Source organism: Alnus glutinosa, chromosome 3, assembly GCF_958979055.1.
Source record: "Alnus glutinosa chromosome 3, dhAlnGlut1.1, whole genome shotgun sequence".
Classification (NCBI taxonomy): Eukaryota; Viridiplantae; Streptophyta; class Magnoliopsida; order Fagales; family Betulaceae; genus Alnus; species Alnus glutinosa.
In genome coordinates this window covers 34,838,497-34,864,634 of record NC_084888.1, presented here as the reverse complement: position 1 = coordinate 34,864,634, position 26,138 = coordinate 34,838,497, and the positions used below count along the sequence as shown (strand labels likewise).

Here is a 26,138-nt window from a genome sequence, read left to right as displayed (position 1 = left end):
ACTATACTTTTATGTCACTTTGTTGATGTGTTATTCTCAATAAAATAAAAAATAAATAGTAAAATAATCGGCAGTGTCGCTTAAAGTAGGATAAAAGTGTGATGTATATATAGCATTATTCTTAAAATAACCCAAGAGTATTGCTATAAACCACATTTTTATTCTATAACTATATTATAATGCTGACATGACAGTTTCAACCAACGTTTGATTTTCTTTTTCTTTTTTTCTTTTTTTCTTTTTTTTTTTTTTTTTTTATTTTAAAGAATAACTAATACAATGTTTTGGTCGGAACTGACACATTAGCATTGTGAGATATTATTATTATTATTTTTATTTCATTTTTCAAATATATACTTACTCTTTGATAAAAGGAAAAGAGATCCAAACGCACTCCAGCCCTGTCAGATTGCTCCCATCTTCTTTTTTCCCCATTCTTACATAATTCTGCCTCCTGCATTCAAGCAAGTGCACCACACATTGACATCAACTTCCTCATCGACAGGCTACAAAATCAGGGTAACGTACCATTTTGAATTCATATCATTGGATATTGCTCCCTTTAGGATGTACCTCAATCTTTTGCATCTCTCTTTTGCTGCTCTACTGAAATTACATTTGTTGTTCATTTAACAAAGCTGCATATGATTATGAACTGATCATGATTGTATCCAAGGAGTGTTATTGCTAGAGTGCTTTTTAATGAGCAATCACATGCTCAAAATTTTTCCAGATGCAACTTACATAGCTCTAGCAATGCAACACTACTTTTGCCTGATGATACAGTTGTGCATAGTGCAAACTAAGACCCAAGATGAAATGATGAGCAATTTTTCAACATCAAATCTTTTTCTTACATGCAGGTATCGATTTACTCAATGCCTCAAGAAGTCATCAGCACAACAATTATGAAGATTAAACACCCGGAGCATGAGCATGAGCTTGAGCTAAAAAATTATCAAAAGCCATACATGTGTGATGGATGCAAGGAGCATGGTTATGGATCAAGATATAGATGTGAGCTTTGCGACTTTGATCTCCATGAGGAATGCATGTTCACCGCCCCCAAAGCTTACCATGAGTTCTTTAAGGAATCCACCTTCAAATTCTTCAATCAACCACCAGGAAAATGCTGTACGAGAACCTGCGACGACTGCAGAAGGTATTGTGATGCATGTGGAAAGGCTATAAATGGCTTTGTTTACCACTGTGAAGCAAAGGGCTGGGATTTACATCCATGTTGTCGCAACCTCAAAAATAAAATTTACATTGATGGTGAGAAATTCCGGCTTAGCGATAAGGCGTCAAAGAAATGCATATGGTGCAAGAAGAAGAGGTTTCCAAATAGTGTCAAGGGCATCCCAGGCTGGTCTTATGTGTCAAAGAGTGAGAATTACCATTTTCATGTGTATTGCGCAATAGAAATGGTCCTTGAGAGCTGGAACAATAGGCCTAAAGATAATAATAGCTGTTTGGCATTGGAGAACTTGGAGCTACCACTTCAACCTAATTCAAGTCGAAGCAGAGGAGGTAGCAGCAAGTATTTGCGGATAGTTAAGATATTCCTTAGGACCATTGTTACAATTCTTTTAGGGGATCCCACCATAACTTTGGCTTCCCTCCTTGTGGAACTGGTGTCTTAGTGATCCTCAGGGTACTGCAGCTAGTACCCGAGATATTAGAAAGGATTTGTATCTTCTGTTTTTAATGGGGTTGTTTGATGTTCCTTGGGCTTTAGGAAAATTTCATTGATTGTAATTTTTGCTTAGTATTCTTCTGCTTTTATGTTGTAAGCTCTTTGCCTGCTACTTTTTGATTCTTCCTACTCCCTATTCCATAAATGATTCTTTTTTAAAAAAAAAAAATTATTTATAAGTAATAAAGGTTTTATTAAAAAAGTGTAAAGCACCCCTAACTACACAGGAACTACTAACTTAGCCTACAACAAGAAAGAAAACCCAACCACCCTAAAAAACCCAAGCCCTCAAACCCAAAACCAACGGAAGACCCCAACCCTACACCATGTGCGTCTTGCCTTTCCTACGCTGGGAGGCCGCGCTAGAATCACCATAGTTAATGCAGCTTACAAGATACAAAACTTCCCTCCTACCTTTGGTCTTTGGACGCGTTGCCTCTTAACTCCTCGATGTAAGTCCTCTTCAATGGCTTCCAAAATCGCCAATGACGAATCCATATCCTCATTCTTGCTGGTTATACCTTATCTATCTACTTTTTCTACTCTAGTTGCAATTTGCGGCTCTTTGGAAGTATCAATAGCCACTAAAATTGGTTTGGTGCAGTCTCCTACAGGCTAGGGAAGCCTACACTGTGTTTTGATGACTGATGAGATATTTTTTTCCTGCTGCTTTATTACTGTTACTGTTGGACAGATTAGCTTTGTGGTTTAATAATCAAGTTTCTGAAGTTGGTTTTTGGCTTTCTCAATGACTTAAAAGTTTATCAACTTGGCTGCATTAGATTGTTATTCATGATTCCTGATGGCTGCATGTTTAGCTGAATTATGATTCTAAGTTATTTCTCTTAAGGTTCTCACATTACATTTAGACAAAGCTGCGAACCCCAGGCTGCAATATGTAACTTTTTTCTTTTTTGGATAGCATTAACAGAAAATATATCAACCCTTAGCTGCTACAGTTTCAAAACTCAATGAAAACATCAAGTACAATCAAGAGATCTTATTTCAAGCCCTACAAAAAAGAAAAAGAAAAAAAGAGAGTAATAACAGTGAAGGAAAAAAATATGTTGGGTGCCATACCTCAGACCAGTATAGTTAGAGCTAGGGTTGTCAAAACGGGTTGACACAACTCGTTTGAAACGATAATTCGTTAAGGGTCAACTCTGACACGATCCATTTAGATAAAAGGGTCAAACCCTTCGACCCTAACACGACCTACTTAAATAACGGGTTGACACGACCTGTTTGACCCATTATATAATAAAATCTATAAAAATAAAAATAAAAACACAAATTTAAATTAAAAAAAATCATATTGTTTGAATAATCATATTATTTCACAGATGAAATATGAAACATTCAGTTGTTTTATTGTTTACTTGTTCTGGTTCAACTTCTAAGATCAAAAACTTGAAAGAAAAAACAGACTAATCTACGAGTAGGGGTGTAGGGCCGTAAATAAATAGAGCCGCTTGCAAATAGGTTTACGCTCAACTCGAATTAAGTTGGTTTGAGATCAGTTCATTTATTAAACAAATAGAACTTGAACAAATTTTCACGCTCTGAACATGCCAAAGCTCAGCTCAGCTTAGGCTCGCGAACAAAGCTCGTATAAGCTCGACTCGACTTGACTCGCTAGGCTCGTTCATAATTATACATATACATATGTATGTATTAAAATTTCTATTAATATCATTATGACAGTATAAATATATGTGAATATTATAATTTATATCAGTAATAGTAGAGTCAAGATTAATGTTTACTTTTTTTGTTAAACATTAATTTTTACTTGTGATATCGTTTAGGAGTTTCTCTGCTGCTCCTCCTCCAGTCCTTATATCACCTCCCTCTCTTCCACGGTACCCCAATTGAGCCACTATTGCCATCAACAGAACCCACCATTTTTTCAAAATATTTACCTTCCCCAGATGGCTTTTCCTTCCAAGAAACGCCATTTCTGCCACTCGAAATCTTTGCCTCCTCGTTTTCTAAAACCCCACTTGGAATTTCATCAAACACATCACTTTCTCTCCATCGCAATCTTGTTCATGATTTCCATTATTTCAACTCATCCAACAACACCACTTGCAATACCATTCCCACAAGGCGCACCAGACCCACCAAAAGTTTCAATTTTCTCAAAACTCTTTTGTGGAATTTCAGGTTCAGAGTCAACGTGGAACTTTGTGGCATTGCTTCCATGAACCCAAGGAGCCGCTGAGCCGGAACAAACCGGTTCAACAGAACAAAACTCATTGGGTCACTCACCGATTCTTTAGTACCAACTTCTGAGTCAGATACACAAACCCCAAAAGATTACTGGCTCTCCTCTTCCTTTTCTTCCTGCTTCTCTAGCTTTTCTTGTTGTTCTGGTTCCTCCCATGGAAATCTCTCTTGTGGAACCGAGTTTGAGCGACCATTTCTTGCGTATTTGCTCAAAGAAGCTCGGCTTGGGCTTCCTCTTCTTCTTTGTTGTCTCAGAAGCTACCATTCTGATTCTCTGTGATTGCTGGGTGTCAACCTGGACAATCTGATTAGAGCAAGAAACTCAAAGCCTGATGAGGGTTCTAGGATTGCTCGAAGATTGGGTTTGGGGTTGGAGAAGAAGGAAGTAGACAGAACGGGATAAAGGGTAAGTGCAAGTGCAAGAGGAAGTGCAAGAATTCAGTGAAATTGGTGGGAGCGCCATGGTGATACACACACAATTCAGCCATGGTTAAGCTTCCATTAGGCGTGCCACAACGTAAATAAGTGATAAGAGTCCCTAAAGAAAACCTCCTTAAAAAGGGAAAAGCTAGTAGTGATTTTAGAATCGGAATTTAACTTGCTCAAAGCACGATGAATCAAAAGTGGATTCTTTAGTGCCTGCACTTTGATGAGGAAACCAGAGAATTATAATAGATCCCTACCTCCAATAGCCACACAATTTTCAAAAGCAAACTTTCTTGGCTATCAGATATGGTTCTCCCTTATAAGCCAAGAAGTTTGCTATGAATACAAAAGGCACTCCACTATAGAGAAAGTGATGCAAATAAAGGAAACTGTACTGGGTGGCCACAAGCAATTAACAGGCACAATTTTTTTTTGATAAGTAGCTATTAACAGGCATAAATAATTTTTTTTTAAGGTAAATGGGCAAATCACACTAAATGTTGAACTGTATCACATGCTAAAGGGAACACCTGTAACACTAAGTACTGAACAATAAGATATCTAGCATCAGCTGTGACATTCTAAGGTTATCGCGGGTCATACGATATACAGCACTATTTGGTTTCTCCCAAAGTTGAGGCTGCAGAAGAAAAGAGAAAAAAAAGCAAAGAAAGTTCAAATGTGGATGATCTTTAAGGGGCACACACCCTATTCAAGTTTGCATACTGATGTAGTTGAAATTAAGAAGACTCCCAACATAAAGGGAAATAAGGAAGCTTAAGCATGCAGATGTTCTAGTTCTTATTGATGGGTTGATACCAGCAGTGTGATTCACAAGCAAAAAAAGTCCACACTCGCCCATTTAATGCAGGGACACATTGATAGAGAGATCAGGAAGAGATTTTAAAAATTAGCACCTTTTAAACAGCTCTTGATCTTCTTATTAAGACCTGATTTCACATTTACTTGCATGGTAAAGCTAATGTCTTCATTACGTTACAATCCCTTGTTAAATAGAAGTATCTAAGTCATCAATCAAAGAGAAACATACATAATGATTGAAGCACCATGGATTCAAAATTTCAAAGCAGAATGAAAAATTTCGAGAAACAATGAACACAACCAATATGATTCCATCATAAGCATCTCCATTAAATATAATTTAAATTTAGTATCAAACCTCACTGGGCAACTTTACAAACATCCTCATACTCAACAGCTTTAAGCACTCTACCAACATAAGCACCCTTCTCTATCTGCACCTTTGCGCAGAACTTGTCCGTGTCCACACCCAACAGCTTGGCAGTCGCTCCCCTATAGGCCCCATTCACTATCCTCACGAGTCCCCCAATCTGCGGAATCACCGTCTCAAGCTCCGCCTGATCCACCCTCAGCACGTGCTTGCTCTCAAGCATTTCAATCTCCCCAACGTACTTATCGATCACTTTCCTCACCACGCCCTTTTGCTTATAGTAGCCCTTCTCGGCCAACGCTTTGCTCATCACCTTCACAACGATCCCTTCGCTCAACCAATAGTCCTTCCGGTTAATCCGCTCCTTCTTCATCAACTCCTCCCACATCAACTCCTCCAAAGCTGATTTACTCTTCGCCGATTGATTTCTCTTCTCGTTCTTATCGTTATCCGCCTCATCGAACACCAATTTCGAGCTCTCCCCCAGCTCTTTCGGTTTCGGTTTTCCCGAGGAGCCGAGCACGAAACCGACCTTAACTTCGGCCTCCGATTTCAATTCGTTTACCGGCTCAGAGGCCGCCTGAGACTCGGTCGCGAGCGGCACCAACAGCTCGGCGGCCCGTTCGATCTGCTTCTGAATCTCGCGCTCTTGCTTCTCCTCCTCCACCAAATCGGCCTTGATTCGCTTGTTCTTCATCCTCTCCTTGAAAAGCGTCTCGGAGTCTCGGTCGATGTAGGTGATGAACCAACCCTTCGGGGTCTCCTCGACCTTGCACTTGCCGGTGCGGCCCAGGTACTTGATGAACTCGGTGAGCGTTGCCCACTCGGTGGAGTTCATGTGGACGTGGTGGCGGTCGTTGATGTACTCGTTGTAGACGACAGTGGCGGCCACGCGGCTGAAGCGGTGGCTGCGCTTCATGTGCTCGAGAAAGGAGGTCTCGAACTCCTCAGAGTAGCCGTCAACGATGCGCATGGGGTTCTGGCCGAAGATCTGCATCTGGCGCTGGTGGCTCTCGCTCATGCAGTGGCACTTGAAGCCGTTCTCGTCGCGGCACTGCTTCTGGCACATCTGGCAGTACCACCGCAGCTTCTGTAGCCCCTTCGCTTTGATCCGGTTCGCGATCGCCTTCGGCGTCAGGAACTCGTTCTTCCCCATCGCTCAAAATATTCCTCCACCAGAAGGTTTGCGGTGGTTTCAGTGGATTTTGGATTGGAGGGCGAGAGTTGCAGAGATTGTAATGGATCTCTTCCCCAATTGATTGAACCCTGATCTGATCCTGATTTATTTTTCTAAAATAAAATTGAAGTCCAAGAATGGAAGACGTCGCGCCGTTGGGCCCAATAGTCTTATGTTTGGGCTTTTGCGAATGAAAGTGAGAATCACCAGCCCACGTCCTTATTGATGACGTGGCAGATTACTTTTCTAATCAAAATTCAAGCGGCAAAATTTTCTTTTTGTAATAGATGACGTAGCAGACTCTTTTTCTTTTCTCTACGCAACGTGATTCTTGGATCGTTCACTCTGAAATAAACGGTCCAGATCAGCTATTGCATTCCTAGGATTAAAAAAAAAAATGCATTCAACGAGACAATGGAAAAAGATTAAACAGACAAAGATCTATAAAAGGGTACCAAAATTTTATTCTTTTCCTTAATTCAGACACAGTTACAATTGTCATGTAAGACAAACCTTATTAAACAGCATTGTGTTATTCCTTGTTCTTTGTTCTCGTTTTCATTTTAGAAAACTTTCCTACCATTTTCATTTTATAGTTTTCTCAAAAGCACAAAGATTGACAACGATTAACACAATGCCCATCCCTTCCTCCCTGCTTTCATTTAGATCCAACATGTTTTCATCTTAGAACGTTTAAAAGAAAAATTCAACATTTAAGCCCAAAAACTAAATCCATCAGAAAAAAAAAAAAATCATAAATATCCACATTTATGCATGCAATCGATCACGCTGCTAACAACAGCTAATCAAAACTGAGAGTCAGAGAAAGAAAAAAAGGGAGAGAGAAATGAACTCAAGCAATTCAATGAGAATTCGAAAATCTAAGAAAGAGAGGAACAGATCTGAGCGAAAAGCAAACAGATCAACGAGAAAGAGATAGGGGAATTGACCTTTCGGAATGTGACGGAGAACGAAGGCGAGCGAGCGAAAGAGAAACAGAGAGAGAGCTGTGTGCGTTTAGCGACGGAGACAGAGGAGGGCGAAATGGGAATATGGGGAATATAAGAGGCGCGAGATGCGATGTAAACCGTTGGATTTTGGGGTTGGGAACAGTCCGGAATTAATCTGGACCGGAGGTGAGAGAGATAGAGAGAGAGAACGCGTCCATTGGGCCGGACTAGATTTCGTCGCTCAGGGTATCTAATTATGATTTTGATTTAATTAATGGCTGGTGCCTCCCCTTGCTTCCGATTCCCTTGTTTTCTATTAGTAATATTTGTTTTCATTTTGACCTTTTTCTTTTAATTTCAAAAAATAATGATTAAAATTTAAGAAAATTTATTTAATAGAATATTCATCCTGATTCTCTCACATTCGTGTTTAATATTAATTACTATTTATGACATTTTCTTTTTATTTGAATTGCTTTCTGTTATTTAATAACAGTACATAAATATAAATATAGACAGCCAAGAAATCTTAAAGCTTAAAATGGGTTTATGTTAAAAAGATTTGAGTTTTAGTTTAGATAGTTCATATTCAATAACAAAAAATGTCTTCTTCTCATACAACAAGATGCAAACCAAACTTCTCTCTCTTTCTTTCTCCCTCTTCTTTTCTTTTTAATTTTTTTTTTTTTATGTGGAGTGATAACCAAACTTGCCAACGATTAACCAATTGAATGCCATCGTTATATTTTTCTTTTTCTTCATAGACATTTCCTAAGTGAAGAAGTTTCATTAAATTCCATGATTATTTATTTCTTTAAAAAAAAAAAAAAAAAAAGTCAGTAAGTGATGATATTTGTACCTTGAGATATGCTTTTGGGTTGCAAAATTAAAAAATAATGCCATCTTTCCTCTGATTAAAAAATATGCTCCAAACTTGATTTGACAACTTTTTCCAACCAAGAATAGTTTTGTCCACCACACCACTCTTGTCTACTTGGATATGATTATTCCATGGGAGACGAAATGAAAACCTGAAATTTATCGAAAAGTGTTGCAAAAAATTTTCATGTTTGTTTTTGTTTTACTTCTTGCAAAGCAAATGGATTAGCATTCTCGTCCGACTAGATAAATATTATTTTAGCTAGTCGGGAGGTTAAAGTAAAAAGAACTTCATCCAACTTAATAATTTTGAAAATTTTTGGTGAGCATGGTAAGTGCTATACATTCATAAAATGTTAATAAAAGCTTTTTCATATTTCAATTCCATCTCCTCAATATTTACGGCTGATAATTATGCTCTTCTGCACATTTTATTTTGTAGATTAAAAGTTAAAAGTTGAAATTTAAGATTTTATTTGAAAGTGTTGCAACAATAAACTTTCGATATGTACCGGTTACTAAATACTCTTTTCAAATGTTACGAGGTAAATTTTCATGTATCTTCAATAAGATGCTGAATTTTTGAAAGTATAACTATTAAGAAAAGACATATTTTCAAAGATATGCTTCTTGGAGAAAGAATAAATAAATTCTTAAAAAATAATATTTAAATGTAATAGTAAAAATTGATAGTTAAAATAGGGGGAAAAAAAAAAATACACATATCCCTCCAAACTACTGTTCAATTTTTAATGTACCCCTCAAACTACCAATTGTGTCAATTTTCTCCTTTAAACTACTAAAAAATGTCAATATCTCTCCCCTAAGACCAACAAAAAGACAAAAATGACCTAAATTTTTTAAATAAGACATAAATGTCCTTATAAAATAAATAAAAAAACTAAAAAAAGAATAAGAAATTTATTTTGAAAAAAAAAACAACTTAAATAAATTAAATAAAAAACGAAAATTATAAAAATATTTTTTTTGTGATTTTATATTTTTTTTAGTTTTTATTTTATTTTAATAATTTTATAAAGGGTATTTATGTTATTAGGGAGGACATTGACATTTTTTAGTAATTTAAGGAAGGGCATTGACACAATTAGTAGTTTTTTTTTTGGAGAAGAGGAGAGGGGAACATTGACAATATGGTGATAGTTTGAGAAGGTTATAAATAAGTAGCTAAAAAAATCTAAAATAAAAATTTTTGACTTTTTAACCAAAATAAAAAGCAAATTTGCCGGGCCGAAAGTGAATGCGTTAAGGCTCCACCCTAACTTAGCTTGTTTAGCATCTATCTTATGAATCTGAGCTCACTTAGATTAGCACTACTTTTTATCTGCACAAAGATAGGTTGAACTGGAATCAAAACAAAGCCAATTGAGATGTCCTAATAAAATCTACCGGATCGAACGGGTCTCAAACTGTCCGGAGCTTACTAAGTAAGCTCCGTCGATGCCCTCTCTCATTAGGAGATTGGGCAAATTGTAACTCAGGTGACGGAAACCGAATTGCAGCCGATCCCAATCGTTCGAAGCATGGTTTTTCTTGGTTCTTTATTACTTTTTATTTTTCTAAGCTACTCTAGGCATCGTTGGCTCTTCTGGTTTAAGTTCCCAACAAACCCCCTGTTTTGTTTCCCCCATTCGTAACACAATGCACAAAATTAGAGGCATTTGAGTCATAGCAACCGCATGTGGGCTTTCTGTTGAAGATGGCCCCGCTCCGCAACTTGTAGTTTGACGCTGAAATTATTATCAGCCATTACCTGTCCCTACTCATTCTTTGAGCCATAACTACAAATATTCTTTCATCAACAAATCTTGTAAATATTTTTAATCTTCAAGATCTCAAGGCATTTCTTTGTGTAAGAGTCTTGCCATGATTAGTACTTTCCAGTTCTAGAGGCCAAAAAGAAAAGACTAGTTAATATAAAAAAACAGTCCAGAAGCCAACCTGATTAAAAGTTAAACTAGCAAGGTTCCAAATAATATGACAAACTGAGAGGAAACAGGAAAAAAGAAATAGAAAAAGAATATGTTTATCCTCAGGACCTCAGGTCCTTCAAATGGGATGGGAGGGACTAATAAGTTGTCTGAATGGATGTTAAGTTCATATCTGACAAGAACGAAGCTCTTACAATCTTGAATTCATGCTGTCGAATCGGAATCTTGGTACCAAAGGGGACAACAAAAGGCAAGATGAGCAGTGTCTTTTACAGGAATGGGGGTATTATAACCCATCTGCGTGGATACTTGGGTCTTCCGTCCTTACCATCAAATAGCTGCAGATGACAAGGGGACAAATATAAGAAGCAATATTGATAAAACAGGAAAGATTTGAGGGATTCTACTTGAAGTTTTCTCATTTCACTTTCCTCGAAATCACTTTACAAAAGACAGATAGAATACAGATCAAGATATTCAGAAGTGCAAGGACTCTGAGAAACAGGTTGATGTCACCCCTAAATCTTGAGACACACACACAAACAAAAATCACATAAATGTGCACTTATATGTATAAACACAGGAATCTATAAATGTGTATACTATACACATAACCGAGTAATTTAACATGGCATCATACAAGCATGATATACATCCAATAGAAACCCATCTAATGCCTTCTCAAATATCTAATTTTCCTAATCTAGTCTATGCTTTACAGATGAAACTCCAAGGTACCTTACCTAAATCCAACTCAAACATAATCTAGATAGAAGTAATTTAGGTGGAGAAATCATCAGAAAAGGCATTCTAACTTTTTATGAGGAATGCATGCAGTTATAGGCAGAAAAGAAGTTAAAAATTACTTGTTGAACCAAAAATAAAGAAACTTACCTTCTTCAAGCGGCGGTGCTTTGCAAGGGCCCAGTTGGTCATGATAGCAGCAGCCACCACAAGAAAAGTATATCCTGCAAAAGTCTGAGTTGCAATGTTGAAGCCCAACCACTGATAAATCTCTGTTGTGTAATTGGCACATGTCACAATATTGAACAGAAAACCACGTGGAATTTGATACCCTCCATTCCCATCAGGTCTGCGGAGATTCCTCAGCAAGAGATGGCAGTAGAAGTTTGAGACTTGGCAAAGCAATCCAAATGCAAACCCGATCTTCATTTGGAGGTCACTAACAGGGGTGTAAAGTGGGTGGTTCATATAGTAAGCAATATAAGCACCAAAGGTCCAATAATATGCACAATTACGGAACACATTGGAGAGTGGTGAGGTTGCATGGCTGAACCGATGCATGAAAAATGTTTCCATAATTCGTTTGAAGTAGTGAAAACACCAGTAGTATAAAGCATACGTCTGAACTGGGAGGATAACGCGCTCCTCTTTGTAGCCAAAATACTGGTAGACAGGGAAGTAGTAAAAGATGGGATAAAGGATCAAAGGACCCAGGTATTCAAAGAAGAAAAGTGTGCGATAGGAAACTTGGGGACCCAAGTCCTTGAACACTACAGTCAAATGGTCCAAGTTTCCATGGCAATAGTCCTCGAGACTTTTCTTATAGTTAAGAACAATGGGCCTCTCCTTTGATCCCGGTTGGAGGGGAAGGGTTAACCTCTGTCTTGAAGGGTAGAACTTTCTGGCTGTTGATTAAGACAAGCAAATTGGATTAATGAAATCGCCTGACATGCAAGGCTGTCAACACACATACAGATGCACTCACTCTTTTCTTTTTTGGGGGAAAAATAAAAATAAAACAAATTATAGAAGTACAATCTCAGCATTGGCAGTAATAAATTCAAGTCCACTAGTGAAAAAGCTCAACATGATGAACTAGGAAAAGCCATGCCTCAATTCTAGAGACACCAGAAGTCCAAAAAATAAAGACTACTGCTGATTTTCTTGACAAATCTTAGTGATCCAATGAACTTAAAAGTACACAGTTATCACAGAAAGATCACATCCCAAAAAAAATGGCACCGAATTTCAATTTACATTTTACAGTACAAATATTTTCTTTTCCGCATGCATAAATTCACACCATATACAAATAATGGTTTCTCTGAAATCTGAAAATAACTTAGTCAAACAAAACTCCTACAAGACCTAGTGCTTTCAAAGATAAAAATGAACAATGATTTATGTGATGCCAAAAATAATCGAATTGAATCAAGAAGGGTAAAAATAAAGTTCTTGAAATGTTGTGAATCTTGGATAAATAATAATTGAACAATATTCTATGTGCAGGGAGAACTATTTTGAAGGTAAATACAAATAAAATATGTTAGCCTCTTAAAAGTCATATCTTTATTAGCTTCAAATAAAATAAAATATACAAATAAAATATACTAGCACTAATGCACTGAATCCCATCAGAACTACGCAATTAAGCGTGCTTGGACGAGAGTAGTACTAGGATGGGTGACCTCTTGAGAAGTCCTCGTGTTGCACACCTCATTTTATTTTGTAGAAAGGCTAGCTGGAATTCTAGGTTGTGGTGTTTCCTCTTTACCGGTGAAGTATATCAGCCTACCGTTGGGGGCCTCCTATAAGCCAAAGCATATTTGGGACAAAATTATTAAGAAGATAGAGTGTCAGTTGGCTAGCTGAAAAAAGAATGTACTTGTCGAAGGGTGCTAGGGTTACCCTTGTTAAGAGCACCCTTGCCAACTTGCCTACATATTTTATGTTCCTAATTCCTCTATCGATGAGTGTTGCAAATTGTATTGAGAAGCTCCAGCGTAATTTCTTATGGGGTGTGCTAGCTGAAGAGTTCAAATATCACCTGAAGATAGGTGGTCTATGGTTAGTTTGCCACTCTTTGGGGTTGGGTTGAGAATTTGGAACCTGCTAGTGTTCAATCATGCTCTCTTAGGTAAATAGTTGAGAGTGGTGGTGGACTCTAAATTTGGCAGTTCATGGGGCGGGTGGTGTTCTCTTAAGCCTTCCAGAGAGTTTGGGGTGGGGTTATGGAAGAATATTAGGAAGGGTTGGGAAAAATTTTCGTGTCATACCAGAATTGAGAAAGGATATGGCTCCAAGATTATATTTGGACATGATTAGTAGTGTGGGGATGTGGCCCTTAAGGAAGCCGTACCAGATTTATTTGGTATTGCTTGTGGAAAAGATGCCTCTATTGCAGCTCACCTGGAGTTTTCGGTTCCAATCAGTGGAACATAAGCTTTGCGAGAGCGGCTCATGATTGGGAGGTGGATGTCTTTGCGTCCTTCAAGGTGTTGTATTAGCTACAATGAGAAGAGGAAGTGAAGATAAGCAATGGTGGGTCTCCTCTAAAAGAGGGTTTTCAAGGTTAAATCCTTTTACTGCTCCTTAGTTTGTAATGAAGGATGTCATTTCCCTTTGAAAAGTGTGTGGCTCCGCCAAGGCTCCTTTGAGAGCGGTCTTTTTTCATTTGTTCGGCAGCTCTAGCTAAAGCGGCATGTCATTGTGGCGGATAGATGTTGCATGTATAAGAGGAATAGGGAATCTGTAGACCATCTTCTTCTTTGTTGTGACGTAGATTATGCTATTTGGATTGCCTTTTTCAATCGTGTTGGACAATCTTGGGTTATGTCTAGACGTGTAGTCGATCTGTATGCTTGTTGGTGGGACTACCAGCAATCCGCAGAGTGCTACTATGTAGATGACGGTGTCTACGTGCCTTTTATGGTGTTTATGGAGGGAAATGAATCATATAAGTGTTGAGCACCGGGAGAGGACATTAGAGGAGATTAAATCCTTATTTTCCAAAACATTATATCTGTGGACAACTGCTTATGTGTCTCCTTTGACGATTAGTTATAGTGATCTCCTTGTTCTTTTTGCTCCTTCTAGCTTGGTGTTTCCTTTTGTATACTTCCTGTATACTTAGGGTGTTTTATGCTTTTAATGATGTGTCGATTACTTATAAAAATTAAAAAAACTTAAAAGAAGTTATCACTAGAAAGGTTGTGCCTATGTGATGTAGACAATCAACAACCAAAGTTTTGATATTAGCTTGAAGCAGAAGGAAGCATCTCACTGGTTCTTAATAAGATGATTTCAGGAAAGGAAGAACATTTAAATGACCGATCAACTCAAGAGAAGAAATAGAGAAGATGCCCTTCACGCCTCTCCAAATACAACATCATGTAGGACCTGGTCAATCAAGGAGAGTCCAAAGTCCAGCTGCCCTCAAATTTTGGCAGCCATTTATAGAACTTTGGGTAACTTCCTTAAGAAATTAACGCATTTAAGAACAGAAAAAATCAGTTTTCGTCCTCAAATCCACAGTAAGACACCAGTACTAGACCCACAAGTGGAAAGTAATACTTTGTGAGAAACTTGATCTCAAAAACGTAACTAGACTATTTCGCTATACATTGATTAATTGATCAGCAAAGCATAATTGGCAGTTCAAGCTAAGAGTTTGCATAAAAAGGCTAACAACAAGGAAACACATCCAGCACTTACTTCTCCGATGAATAGCCTCCTGCAGATCTGCTACCGTAGCCTGCAAGGAACACAAAGACATAAATAATCACAATTGCTCCATTAAAAAAAATATAGAAAATTTATGACGGGAATAAATAAACCCAAGAAAGCTTTTTTTCTTTTTTTGTTCATAATCATTATACGAAAGTCCAATCTTCCAGTAAAAATGGACCTAGCACCACTTTCTGACCCAGCTGAATTGAGGGTCTTCGATTTCTTTGAACCCCAGAACAGAAAAAACTATATAGCAAAAAACTAATTTCTTTTGGGTTTCCTTTCCTCTGGTTGTTCTCGGGAATCAAACAGAGATTTACATTAACTCGCACTACTTTTAGCAACTACCAAAAAAAAAAAAAAAAAACAAAGAAAATAGTAAGAGAGAAAAAAGAAAAGAAAAGAAGAACGTACGGAATTACTGAGCTCAAGGCCACCCTTAACAACTTCTTTACCACTCCGTGAAACGACAGAGACCTTCATCTTTAAGCACCAAAGAGAGAGAGTGAGAGACCCACTTCACCAAACTGCCAAAGCGACGAAGCCTTCTGATTAGCGAACGAGTTTTTCAAAGATCTTCCAATTCCAGGGGCCGAGCACCAAAGCAAGGATAAGGGAAACTTATATGAGATCCCTAAAATCGGTAGGCCCTGAAAATATAAGTAAGATTTATTGCAGAGCAATGGGAGGGTTAGGGAGATATATTAATGGCGTGTGGTTGGGGGTAGGAGAGCTAACTGTCTAGGCTGATGAACAACACTGGCCTTAATTCCTCTTCCGCGTAGGCTAACGAGGCCTTATTGTTGGCTACCGTGGAGTGTATTTATTCGTTTTAAAGAGACAAATAAAAAAAAAAAAAAAAAAAAACAGTAATAATATTTACTAGATTGTTATATTATCCTGGTATATGATAAAACTCGAATAATGTCGTAATAAAAATTAGTCTTTAATTTTTAATTTTTAATTTTTTATAATTTTTGATCTAATAGTTAATTTTTATTGTCAGATCATTAAATTATATGATAATTGTATAACAGTCTATTTAATAATTTTAGTCAAGAAAAAATAATAATAAAAGAAAAAGGTGAGCATTCGAAATGAAAAGAACAAAAATGTTAAAAACTATACTTTTATGTCACTTTGTTGATGTGTTATTGTCAATAAAATAAAAAATAAATAGTAAAATAATCGGCAGTGTCGCTTAAAGTAGGATAAAAGTGTGATGTATATATAGCATTATTCTTAAAATAACCCAAGAGTATTGCTATAAACCACATTTTTATTCTATAACTATATTATAATGCTGACATGACAGTTTCAACCAACGTTTGATTTTTTTTTTTTTATTTTTTTTTTTATTTTAGAGAATAACTAATAAAATGTTTTGGTCGGAACTGACACGTTAGCATTGTGAGATATTATTATTATTATTATTATTTTATTTCATTTTTCAAATATATACTTACTCTTTGATAAAAGGAAAAGGGCAAAAAACTAAAAAAAATAAAAATAAAAATGCATTTATCTACCGTATTTTCCTACATTTGAGTAAATACAATAGAAAAATGCAAAATGCACTTCATTTAGAAGACCGAATGAAAATAATTTTGAAGAATTTGGTTAACTATTTTATATTGAAATTCGAAATGCACAAACTATCGTGGATTGCTAATGGAAAATGAATTTGAGACCCCAACATTTTGGAGAGAAATTATTTTTCCTTATTCAATTATTTATTTATTATTATTATTTATTTTTTCTAAAAAAGTTTTATTTATTTATTTGTTGTTTTGGTTATCGGTTGCATGCGTGCAACCTTGCCCACCCTCATCCGACGCTAGACTTGATGGTTGAGCCGTTGAGCGATTAATTACGCATATCCCCCCAACTGTCCAATCCTCTGATTCATTTGGCATTCATGAATCATGTCCACAACCTTCAACTAATCGCTTCTTTTTTAACTTAAATTCTTGAGATTTGACATAACCACCATCTCTCCTAATTAAATTTCAAATTTAAAGCCTAGGCTTGATGGGTTAATTAGGATGGAAAATTACTTAAAAAAAGGAAAAATGAAAAATACTTGGACCACTAGAAGTTTTATTTCAATTTTCTTATAATTTAACGTGACGGTTCATAGTTTGATAAAATGATTAAAAGTGTATGATGGACAATTTAGTCACTAATTAATTAAATTGACAAGTCAAGCTTTTTATTTATTATTTTATCAATTATATAAACGGTGAGACACCAATTTGTAAGAAAAGTTGTAGTGAAACCTAAGCTTTGTTAGTTAATATTAGGGTTTTGGAGGTTTTTTTTTTTTTTTGAAAAAATGATATGATGTATCATAAAAGTAAAAACAGATTAGAGTATTTTGTGAGTGTTTTGAATTGTTTATTAATGCTTTTAATTTGAAAAAGGGAAAACAAAAAAGATGGAAAAAAAAAAATTAACAAACAAGCAATAGTACCATAATAGCACTCAATTAGGGTAACACCTTGCATGGATCCTGTCCATTTAATTTGAAATAGATATTATCTATTTCATTGTAAAGATTTAAAATTGATATATTTATACGGTATACATAATACCAAGATGTGGGTGTGTTTAGAAAATAGTTTTGAGATAAAACATGATTGATGTGATATAAAATAAAATAAAAAAAGTTTGATTTTTTTTTTTTTGTAAGAACAAATTAATAAATTTATTTGATAAGGTATAAAAATGAAGTTAACTTTTTAAAGAGAAAAAATAAAATAAAATGATTTGCCAGCTTATACCAGTTAAGCTAACATGATACCTTAGCATAAGAGTCATAAACTAGTTCCTCCTTTCAGGCAATCCAAACTCTCTCTTAGGAATGTAAATTTTATCGGTAACTAGTAACCGGTTGAAAATAACAGGTAACCGGCTCTATCGAAGCGGTTACCCATTTTAGCATTTATATATATCCAGTTCTAACCGGTAACCTAGTATATATATATAATTTAAAAATTTTAAATAAAAAATTACTAAATTAGCCTTAGCCCGTAAGTTTTACTTTGATTCTCATTCTTTTCCTTTCTGCTAAATCCGCCTCACTTAGTGCTCACACATTTTGCATCTGTACCTCAGCCGTCTAGTGTCAACGCCATAATCCATTTGAGGTTTGGCTCTAAGGCTCTCTCTTTGACTCACTCACTGCATTCTTCACTTCTTTTTAGTATCCATAACTTTTTCGTTGAATCAAAATTGTTATTCAAGTCTGAAAACTTTAGTTATTTGTATAAATGTAGTTCATTTGTTTTACCCTCTCCTTGTGTAGATTTGAGTGCTCCAGGAGATATAATTGATGCAAAGAGAGAATAGGAGGCTTGCTAGCCCATTGTAGGCTCTCAGTGTTGTTGTCTTGGTGTCAAATAGACCTTCCGAAACTCTCATATCTTATTTCCATTCTTCAAATTTCCTTATTTTGCAGTATAATCTTTAAGATCTGTGAGCCAAATCATATATTGGAAATGGCATATGAGGAGTTTGACTAAACTATACCGCTTATTGATATACTGATAATTTGTGCTGATGACAACTCATTTTTTATTCCGTATGTATTCTTATGCTTATTAAACTCTCTCTTTTTTTTTTCTTTTTTTTTTTTTTTTAATTTCAGTATCAAATCCGGATAATAGGGTAGCAACTGGTAATTGCCGGTTATTACAAACCTAATTAACCGACTATCCGGTTATCGAAACTGATTGGCGATTTTGGCCAATTAGCTACTCCGAAGCTGGTTACCGAGTTTCACTAATAACCGAGAACCGACTCTGAATTTTCAACCATACTCTATCTAGGTTTCCTTGGTCAAAGGTGTCTAGTAAAAAAAAAAGAATGGTGAGCCAGACCGGGAAAGTTCCGAGTTATATATAGTGGGCCACAAGACCAAGTTTCAGTTCACACCCAGATGTCTAGTAAAAAAAAAAAGAGTGGTGAGCCAGACCGGGAAAGTTCCCAGTTATATATAGTGGGCCACAATCCTCTCTGATCTTGAAGCCCAAGTAAAACCCGGGAAATGAATTCCCGTACTATGTTCACATTCCAATACCAATCGAAACATTGAAAGAAGAAACTATGAGAGATCATACAACTTCCAAACCAATACACGGAAAGTACACGGAAAGGTGCACAGGCACGGACCAAAATCAGCTTTCTACAGTAGTCTGCAAGTTCCGATTCTAGGTTGTATTCTTTTGTCATTCAAGATATTGCAATGAAGAAGATAACAGCCCCAGCTGGGCCAGCTCCACGGTGCCCGCAGCTGACAAGTAAATGCTGATTTTAACCGACCAGGGCCAAACCGCGTAGAATGAAGCTTCTGTACAACTACTACTACTACTACCCCGCTAATATAAGCTGAAGTAATCCTCAAAGTCCCCGGTATTTTATGCCTATAAAAGAGATCCAAACGCACTCCAGTCCTGTCAGATTGCTCCCATCTTCTTTTTTCTCCATTCTTACATAATTCTGCCTCCTGCATTCAAGCAAGTGCCCCACACATTGACATCAACTTCCTAATCGACAGGCTACAAAATCAGGGTAACGTACCATTTTGAATTCATATCATTGGATATTACTCCCTTTAGGATGTACCTCAAATCTTTTGCATCTCTCTTTTGCTGCTCTATTGAAATTACATTTGTTTTTCATTTAACAAAGCTGCATATGATTATGAACTGATCATGATTGTATCCAAGGAGTGTTATTGCTAGAGTGCTTTTTAATGAGCAATCACATGCTCAAAATTTTTCCAGATGCAACTTACATAGCTCTAGCAATGCAACACTACTTTTGCCTGATGATGCAGTTGTGCAAAGTGCAAACTAAGACCCAAGATGAAATGATGAGCAATTTTTCAACATCAAATCTTTTTCTTACATGCAGGTATCAATTTACTCAATGCCTCAAGAAGTCATCAGCACAACAATTATGAAGATTAAACACCCGGAGCATGAGCATGAGCTTGAGCTAAAAAATTATCAAAAGCCATACATGTGTGATGGATGCAAGGAGCATGGGTATGGATCAAGATATAGATGTGAGCTTTGCGACTTTGATCTCCATAAGGAATGCATGTTCACCTCCCCTGAAACTTACCATGAGTTCTTTAAGGAATCCACCTTCAAATTCTACAATCAATCACCAGGAAAATGCTGTATCAGAAACTGCGACGACTGCAGAAGGTATTGTGATGCATGTGGAAAGGCTATAAATGGCTTTGTTTACCACTGTGAAGCAAAGGGCTGGGATTTACATCCATGTTGTCGCAACCTCAAAAATAAAATTTACATTGATGGTGAGAAATTCCGGCTTAGCGATAAGGCGTCAAAGAAATGCATATGGTGCAAGAAGAAGAGGGTTCCAAATAGTGTCAAGGGCATCCCAGGCTGGTCTTATGTGTCAAAGAGTGAGAATTACCATTTTCATGTGTATTGCGCAATGGAAATGGTCCTTGAGAGCTGGAACAATAGGCCTAAAGATAATAATAGCTGTTTGGCATTGGAGAACTTGGAGCTACCACTTCAACCTAATTCAAGTCGAAGCAGAGGAGGTAGCAGCAAGTATTTGCGGATAGTTAAGATATTCCTTAAGACCATTGTAACAATTCTTTTAGGGGATCCCACCATAACTTTGGCTTGCCTCCTTGTGGAACTGGTGTCTTAGTGATCCTCAGGGTACTGCAGCTAGTACCCGAGATATTAGAAAGGATTTGTATCTTCTGTTTTTAATGGGGTTGTTTGATGTTCCTTGGGCTTTAGGAAAATTTCATTGATTGCAATTTTTGCTTAGTATTCTTCTGCTTTTATGTTGTAAGCTCTTTGCCTGCTACTTTTTGATTCTTCCTACTCCCTATTCCATTAATGATTCTTTTTTTTTTTGATAAGTAATAAAGGTTTTATTAAAAAAGTGTAAAGCGCCCCTAAGTACACAGGAACTACCAAATTAGCCTATAACAAGAAAGAAAACCCAACCACCCTAAAAAACCCAAGCCCTCAAACCCAAAACCAACGGAAGACCCCAACCCTACATCATGTGTGCCTTGCCTTTCCTACGCCGGGAGGCCGCGCTAGAATCACCATAGCTGATGCAGCTTACCAGATTCAAAACTTCCCTCCTACCTTTGGTCTTTGGACGCGTTGCCTCTTTACTCCTCGATGTAAGTCCTCTTCAATGGCTTCCAAAATTGCCAATGACGGATCCATATCCTCATTCTTGCTGGTTATACCTTATCCATCTACTTTTTCTACTCTAGTTGCAATTTGCGGCTCTTTGGAAGTATCAATAGCCACTAAAATTGGTTTGGTGCAGTCTCCTACAGGCTAGGGAAGCCTACACTGTGTTTTGATGACTGATGAGATATTTTTTTTCTGCTGCTTTATTACTGTTACTGTTGGACAGATTAGCTTTGTGGTTTAATAATCAAGTTTCTGAAGTTGGTTTTTGGCTTTCTCAATGACTTAAAAGTTTATCAACTTGGCTGCATTAGATTGTTATTCATGATTCCTGATGGCTGCATGTTTAGCTGAATTATGATTCTAAGTTATTTCTCTTAAGGTTCTCACATTACATTTAGACAAAGCTGCGAACCCCAGGCTGCAATATGTAACTTTTTTCTTTTTTGGATAGCATTAACAGAAAATATATCAACCCTTAGCTGCTACAGTTTCAAAACTCAATGAAAACATCAAGTACAATCAAGAGATCTTATTTCAAGCCCTACAAAAAAGAAAAAGAAAAAAAGAGAGTAATAACAGTAAGGAAAAAATATGTTGGGTGCCATACCTCATACCAGTATAGTTAGAGCTAGGGTTGTCAAAACGGGTTGACACAACTCGTTTGACACGACAATTCGTTAAGGGTCAACTCTGACACGATCCATTTAGATAAAAGGGTCCAACCCTTCGACCCTAACACGACCTACTTAAATAATGGGTTGACCCGACCTGTTTGACCCATTATATAATAAAATCTATAAAAATAAAAATAAAAACACAAATTTAAACTAAAAAAAATCATATTGTTTGAATAATCATATTATTTCACAGTTGAAATATGAAACATTGAGTTGTTTTATTGTTTATTTGTTCTGGTTCAACTTCTAAGATAAAAAACTTGAAAGAAAAAACAGACTAATCTATGAGTAGGGGCGTGGGGCCGTAAATAAATAGAGCCGCTTGCAAATAGGTTTACGCTCAACTCGAATTAACTTGGTTCGAGATCAGTTTATTTATTAAACAAATAGAACTTGAACAAATTTCCACGCTCTGAACATGCCAAAGCTCAGCTCAGCTTAGCTTAGGCTCGCGAACAAAACTCGTATAAGTTCGACTCGACTCGACTCGCTAGGCTCGTTCATAATTATACATATACATATGTATGTATTAAAATTTCTATTAATATCATTATGACAGTATAAATATATGTGAATATTATAATTTATATCTGTAATAGTAGAGTCAAGATTAATGTTTACTTTTTTTGTTAAACATTAATTTTTACTTGTGATATCGTTTAGGAGTTTCTCTGCTGCTCCTCCTCCAGTCCTTATATCACCTCCCTCTCTTCCACGGTACCCCAATTGAGCCACTATTGCCATCAACAGAACCCACCATTTTTTCAAAATATTTACCTTCCCCAGATGGCTTTTCCTTCCAAGAAACGCCATTTCTGCCACTCGAAATCTTTGCCTCCTCGTTTTCTAAAACCCCACTTGGAATTTCATCAAACACATCACTTTCTCTCCATCGCAATCTTGTTCATGATTTCCATTATTTCAACTCATCCAACAACACCACTTGCAATACCATTCCCACAAGGCGCACCAGACCCACCAAAAGTTTCAATTTTCTCACAACTCTTTTGTGGAATTTCAGGTTCAGAATCAACGTGGAACTTTGTGGCATTGCTTCCATGAACCCAAGGAGCCGCCGAGCCGGAACAAACCGGTTCAACAGAACAAAACTCATTGGGTCACTCACCGATTCTTTAGTACCAACTTCTGAGTCAGATACACAAACCCCAAAAGATTACTGGCTCTCCTCTTCCTTTTCTTCCTGCTTCTCTAGCTTTTCTTGTTGTTCTGGTTCCTCCCATGGAAATCTCTCTTGTGGAACCGAGTTTGAGCGACCATTTCTTGCGTATTTGCTCAAAGAAGCTCGGCTTGGGCTTCCTCTTCTTCTTTGTTGTCTCATAAGCTACCATTCTGATTCTCTGTGATTGCTGGTGTCAACCTGGACCATCTGATTAGAGTAAGAAACTCAAAGCCTGATGAGGGTTCTAGGATTGCTCAAAGATTGGGTTTGGGGTTGGAGAAGAAGGAAGTAGACAGAACGGGATAAAGGGGTAAGTGCAAGTGCAAGAGAAAGTGCAAGAATTCAGTGAAATTGGTGGGAGCGCCATGGTGATACACACACAATTCAGCCATGGTTAAGCTTCCATTAGGCGTGCCACAACGAAAATAAGTGATAAGAGTCCCTAAAGAAAACCTCCTTAAAAAGGGCAAAACTAGTAGTGATTTTAGAATCGGAATTTAACTTGCTCAAAGCACGATGAATCAAAAGTGGATTCTTTAGTGCCTGCACTTTGATGAGGAAACCAGTGAATTATAATAGATCCCTACCTCCAATAGCCACACAATTTTCAAAAGCAAACTTTCTTGGCTATCAGATATGGTTCTCCCTTATAAGCCAAGAAGTTTGCTATGAATACAAAAGGCACTCCACTATAGAGAAAGTGATGCAAATAAAGGAAACTGTACTGGGTGGCCACAAGCAATTAACAGGCACAATTTTTTTTTGATAAGTAGCTATTAACAGGCATAAATAATTTTTTTTAAGGTAAATGGGCAAATCACACTAAATGTTGAACTGTATCACATGCTAAAGGGAACACCTGTAACACTAAGTACTGAACAATAAGATATCTAGCATCAGCTGTGACATTCTAAGGTTATCGCGGGTCATACGATATACAGCATTATTTGGTTTCTCCCAAAGTTGAGGCTGCAGAAGAAAAGAGAAAAAAAAGCAAAGAAAGTTCAAATGTGGATGATCTTTAAGGGGCACACACCCTATTCAAGTTTGCATACTGATGTAGTTGAAATTAAGAAGACTCCCAACATAAAGGGAAATAAGGAAGCTTAAGCATGCAGATGTTCTAGTTCTTATTGATGGGTTGATACCAGCAGTGTGATTCACAAGCACAAAAAGTCCACACTCGCCCATTTAATGCGGGGACACATTGATAGAGAGATCAGGAAGAGATTTTAAAAATTAGCACCTTTTAAACAGCTCTTGATCTTCTTATTAAGACCTGATTTCACATTTACTTGCGTGGTAAAGCTAATATCTTCATTACGTTACAATCCCTTGTTAAATAGAAGTATCTAAGTCATCAATCAAAGAGAAACATACATAATGATTGAAGCACCATGGATTCAAAATTTCAAAGCAGAACGAAAAATTTCGAGAAACAATGAACACAACCAATATGATTCCATCATAAGCATCTCCATTAAATATAATTTAAATTTAGTATCAAACCTCACTGGGCAACTTTACAAACATCCTCATACTCAACAGCTTTAAGCACTCTACCAACATAAGCACCCTTCTCTATCTGCACCTTTGCGCAGAACTTGTCCGTGTCCACACCCAACAACTTGGCAGTCGCTCCCCTATAGGCCCCATTCACTATCCTCACGAGTCCCCCAATCTGCGGAATCACCGTCTCAAGCTCCGCCTGATCCACCCTCAGCACGTGCTTGCTCTCAAGCATTTCAATCTCCCCAACGTACTTATCGATCACTTTCCTCACCACGCCCTTTTGCTTATAGTAGCCCTTCTCGGCCAACGCTTTGCTCATCACCTTCACAACGATCCCTTCGCTCAACCAATAGTCCTTCCGGTTAATCCGCTCCTTCTTCATCAACTCCTCCCACATCAACTCCTCCAAAGCTGATTTACTCTTCGCCGATTGATTTCTCTTCTCGTTCTTATCGTTATCCGCCTCATCGAACACCAATTTCGAGCTCTCCCCCAGCTCTTTCAGTTTCGGTTTTCCCGAGGAGCCGAGCACGAAACCGACCTTAACTTCTGCCTCCGATTTCAATTCGTTCACCGGCTCAGAGGCCGCCTGAGACTCGGTCGCGAGCGGCACAAACAGCTCGGCGGCCCGCTCAATCTGCTTCTGAATTTCGCGCTCTTGCTTCTCCTCCTCCACCAAATCGGCCTTGATTCGCTTGTTCTTCATCCTCTCCTTGAAAAGCGTCTCGGAGTCTCGGTCGATGTAGGTGATGAACCAACCCTTCGGGGTTTCCTCGACCTTGCACTTGCCGGTGCGGCCCAGGTACTTGATGAACTCGGTGAGCGTTGCCCACTCGGTGGAGTTCATGTGGACGTGGTGGCGGTCGTTGATGTACTCGTTGTAGACGACGGTGGCGGCCACGCGGCTGAAGCGGTGGCTGCGCTTCATGTGCTCGAGAAAGGAGGTCTCGAACTCCTCAGAGTAGCCGTCAACGATGCGCATGGGATTCTGGCCGAAGATCTGCATCTGGCGCTGGTGGCTCTCGCTCATGCAGTGGCACTTGAAGCCGTTCTCGTCGCGGCACTGCTTCTGGCACATCTGGCAGTACCACCGCAGCTTCTGTAGCCCCTTCGCTTTGATCCGGTTCGCGATCGCCTTCGGCGTCAGGAACTCGTTCTTCCCCATCGCTCAAAATATTCCTCCACCAGAAGGTTTGCAGTGATTTCAGTGGATTTCGGATTGGAGGGCGAGAGTTGCAGAGATTGTATGCAAGTGTATTCAATCGGCCTATAGATCTTATGGGTATCCAAAAAAAAGGCCGATTAAATACACAACCAAAATCAAGCACCAAAACCAACAAATCTAAGCAAAACCCAGATCAGTGAACCCAAAAAAAAAAAAAAAAAGAATCCAAAGAAAAACAGACCGGTGGGGGGAGGCACTGGCGGCGGAGGCGGCGGCTACACTGCTTGGTGGTGGCCGGCGCTGCTTGGTGGGAGAGGGGGGAGGGAAAGAATTCGGGTGGCTCGTCCGGCTCGGAGCTTTTCGTAGACCTGGGGTTTTCCGTCCACGACTTGGAGCCGCACGAAGGGGTCGTTCGTCGACCGTC

The 26,138-nt window shown here is 37.9% G+C and overlaps 5 protein-coding genes and 1 pseudogene across 7 annotated transcripts; 3 read left to right on the top strand and 3 right to left on the bottom strand.

Annotated features, from left to right (window-relative positions):
- Positions 1-381: 381 nt before the first annotated feature.
- On the top strand, positions 382-1,793 carry LOC133864468 (uncharacterized). The gene is made up of 2 exons (XM_062300810.1): positions 382-519; positions 864-1,793. The coding sequence occupies exon 2, from the start codon at positions 879-881 to the stop codon at positions 1,641-1,643; it is 765 nt and encodes a 254-aa protein (XP_062156794.1). The 5' UTR covers positions 382-519; positions 864-878; the 3' UTR covers positions 1,644-1,793.
- Positions 1,794-5,479: 3,686 nt separating this feature from the next.
- LOC133864970 (KIN17-like protein) lies at positions 5,480-6,807 on the bottom strand. Its single transcript, XM_062301428.1, has one exon. The coding sequence runs from the start codon at positions 6,697-6,699 to the stop codon at positions 5,533-5,535; it is 1,167 nt and encodes a 388-aa protein (XP_062157412.1). The 5' UTR covers positions 6,700-6,807; the 3' UTR covers positions 5,480-5,532.
- Positions 6,808-10,484: 3,677 nt separating this feature from the next.
- Positions 10,485-15,754, bottom strand: LOC133862772 (very-long-chain enoyl-CoA reductase-like). The gene is made up of 4 exons (XM_062298644.1): positions 15,386-15,754; positions 14,957-14,996; positions 11,393-12,147; positions 10,485-10,836 (listed from the first exon to the last, which is right to left on the bottom strand). Exons 1-4 carry the CDS (start codon positions 15,452-15,454, stop codon positions 10,768-10,770), a joined length of 933 nt encoding a protein of 310 aa, XP_062154628.1. The 5' UTR covers positions 15,455-15,754; the 3' UTR covers positions 10,485-10,767.
- LOC133865141 (5S ribosomal RNA) lies at positions 12,840-12,953 on the top strand (annotated as a pseudogene).
- Positions 15,755-19,280: 3,526 nt separating the features above from the next.
- Positions 19,281-20,833, top strand: LOC133864482 (uncharacterized). The gene is made up of 2 exons (XM_062300828.1): positions 19,281-19,543; positions 19,889-20,833. The coding sequence occupies exon 2, from the start codon at positions 19,904-19,906 to the stop codon at positions 20,666-20,668; it is 765 nt and encodes a 254-aa protein (XP_062156812.1). The 5' UTR covers positions 19,281-19,543; positions 19,889-19,903; the 3' UTR covers positions 20,669-20,833.
- Positions 20,834-23,218: 2,385 nt separating this feature from the next.
- LOC133862475 (KIN17-like protein) lies at positions 23,219-26,096 on the bottom strand. Of its 3 annotated transcripts, XM_062298309.1 has the most exons (3): positions 25,956-26,096; positions 24,547-25,824; positions 23,219-23,235 (listed from the first exon to the last, which is right to left on the bottom strand). In XM_062298309.1, the coding sequence occupies exon 2, from the start codon at positions 25,712-25,714 to the stop codon at positions 24,548-24,550; it is 1,167 nt and encodes a 388-aa protein (XP_062154293.1). In that variant the 5' UTR covers positions 25,715-25,824; positions 25,956-26,096; the 3' UTR covers positions 23,219-23,235; position 24,547. The 3 variants fall into 3 exon arrangements, with proteins under 3 accessions (XP_062154293.1, XP_062154291.1, XP_062154292.1); XM_062298307.1 differs by lacking the exon at positions 23,219-23,235 and having other exon boundaries at positions 24,495-25,824; XM_062298308.1 differs by lacking the exon at positions 23,219-23,235 and having other exon boundaries at positions 24,495-25,816; positions 25,956-26,095.
- Positions 26,097-26,138: the final 42 nt, after the last annotated feature.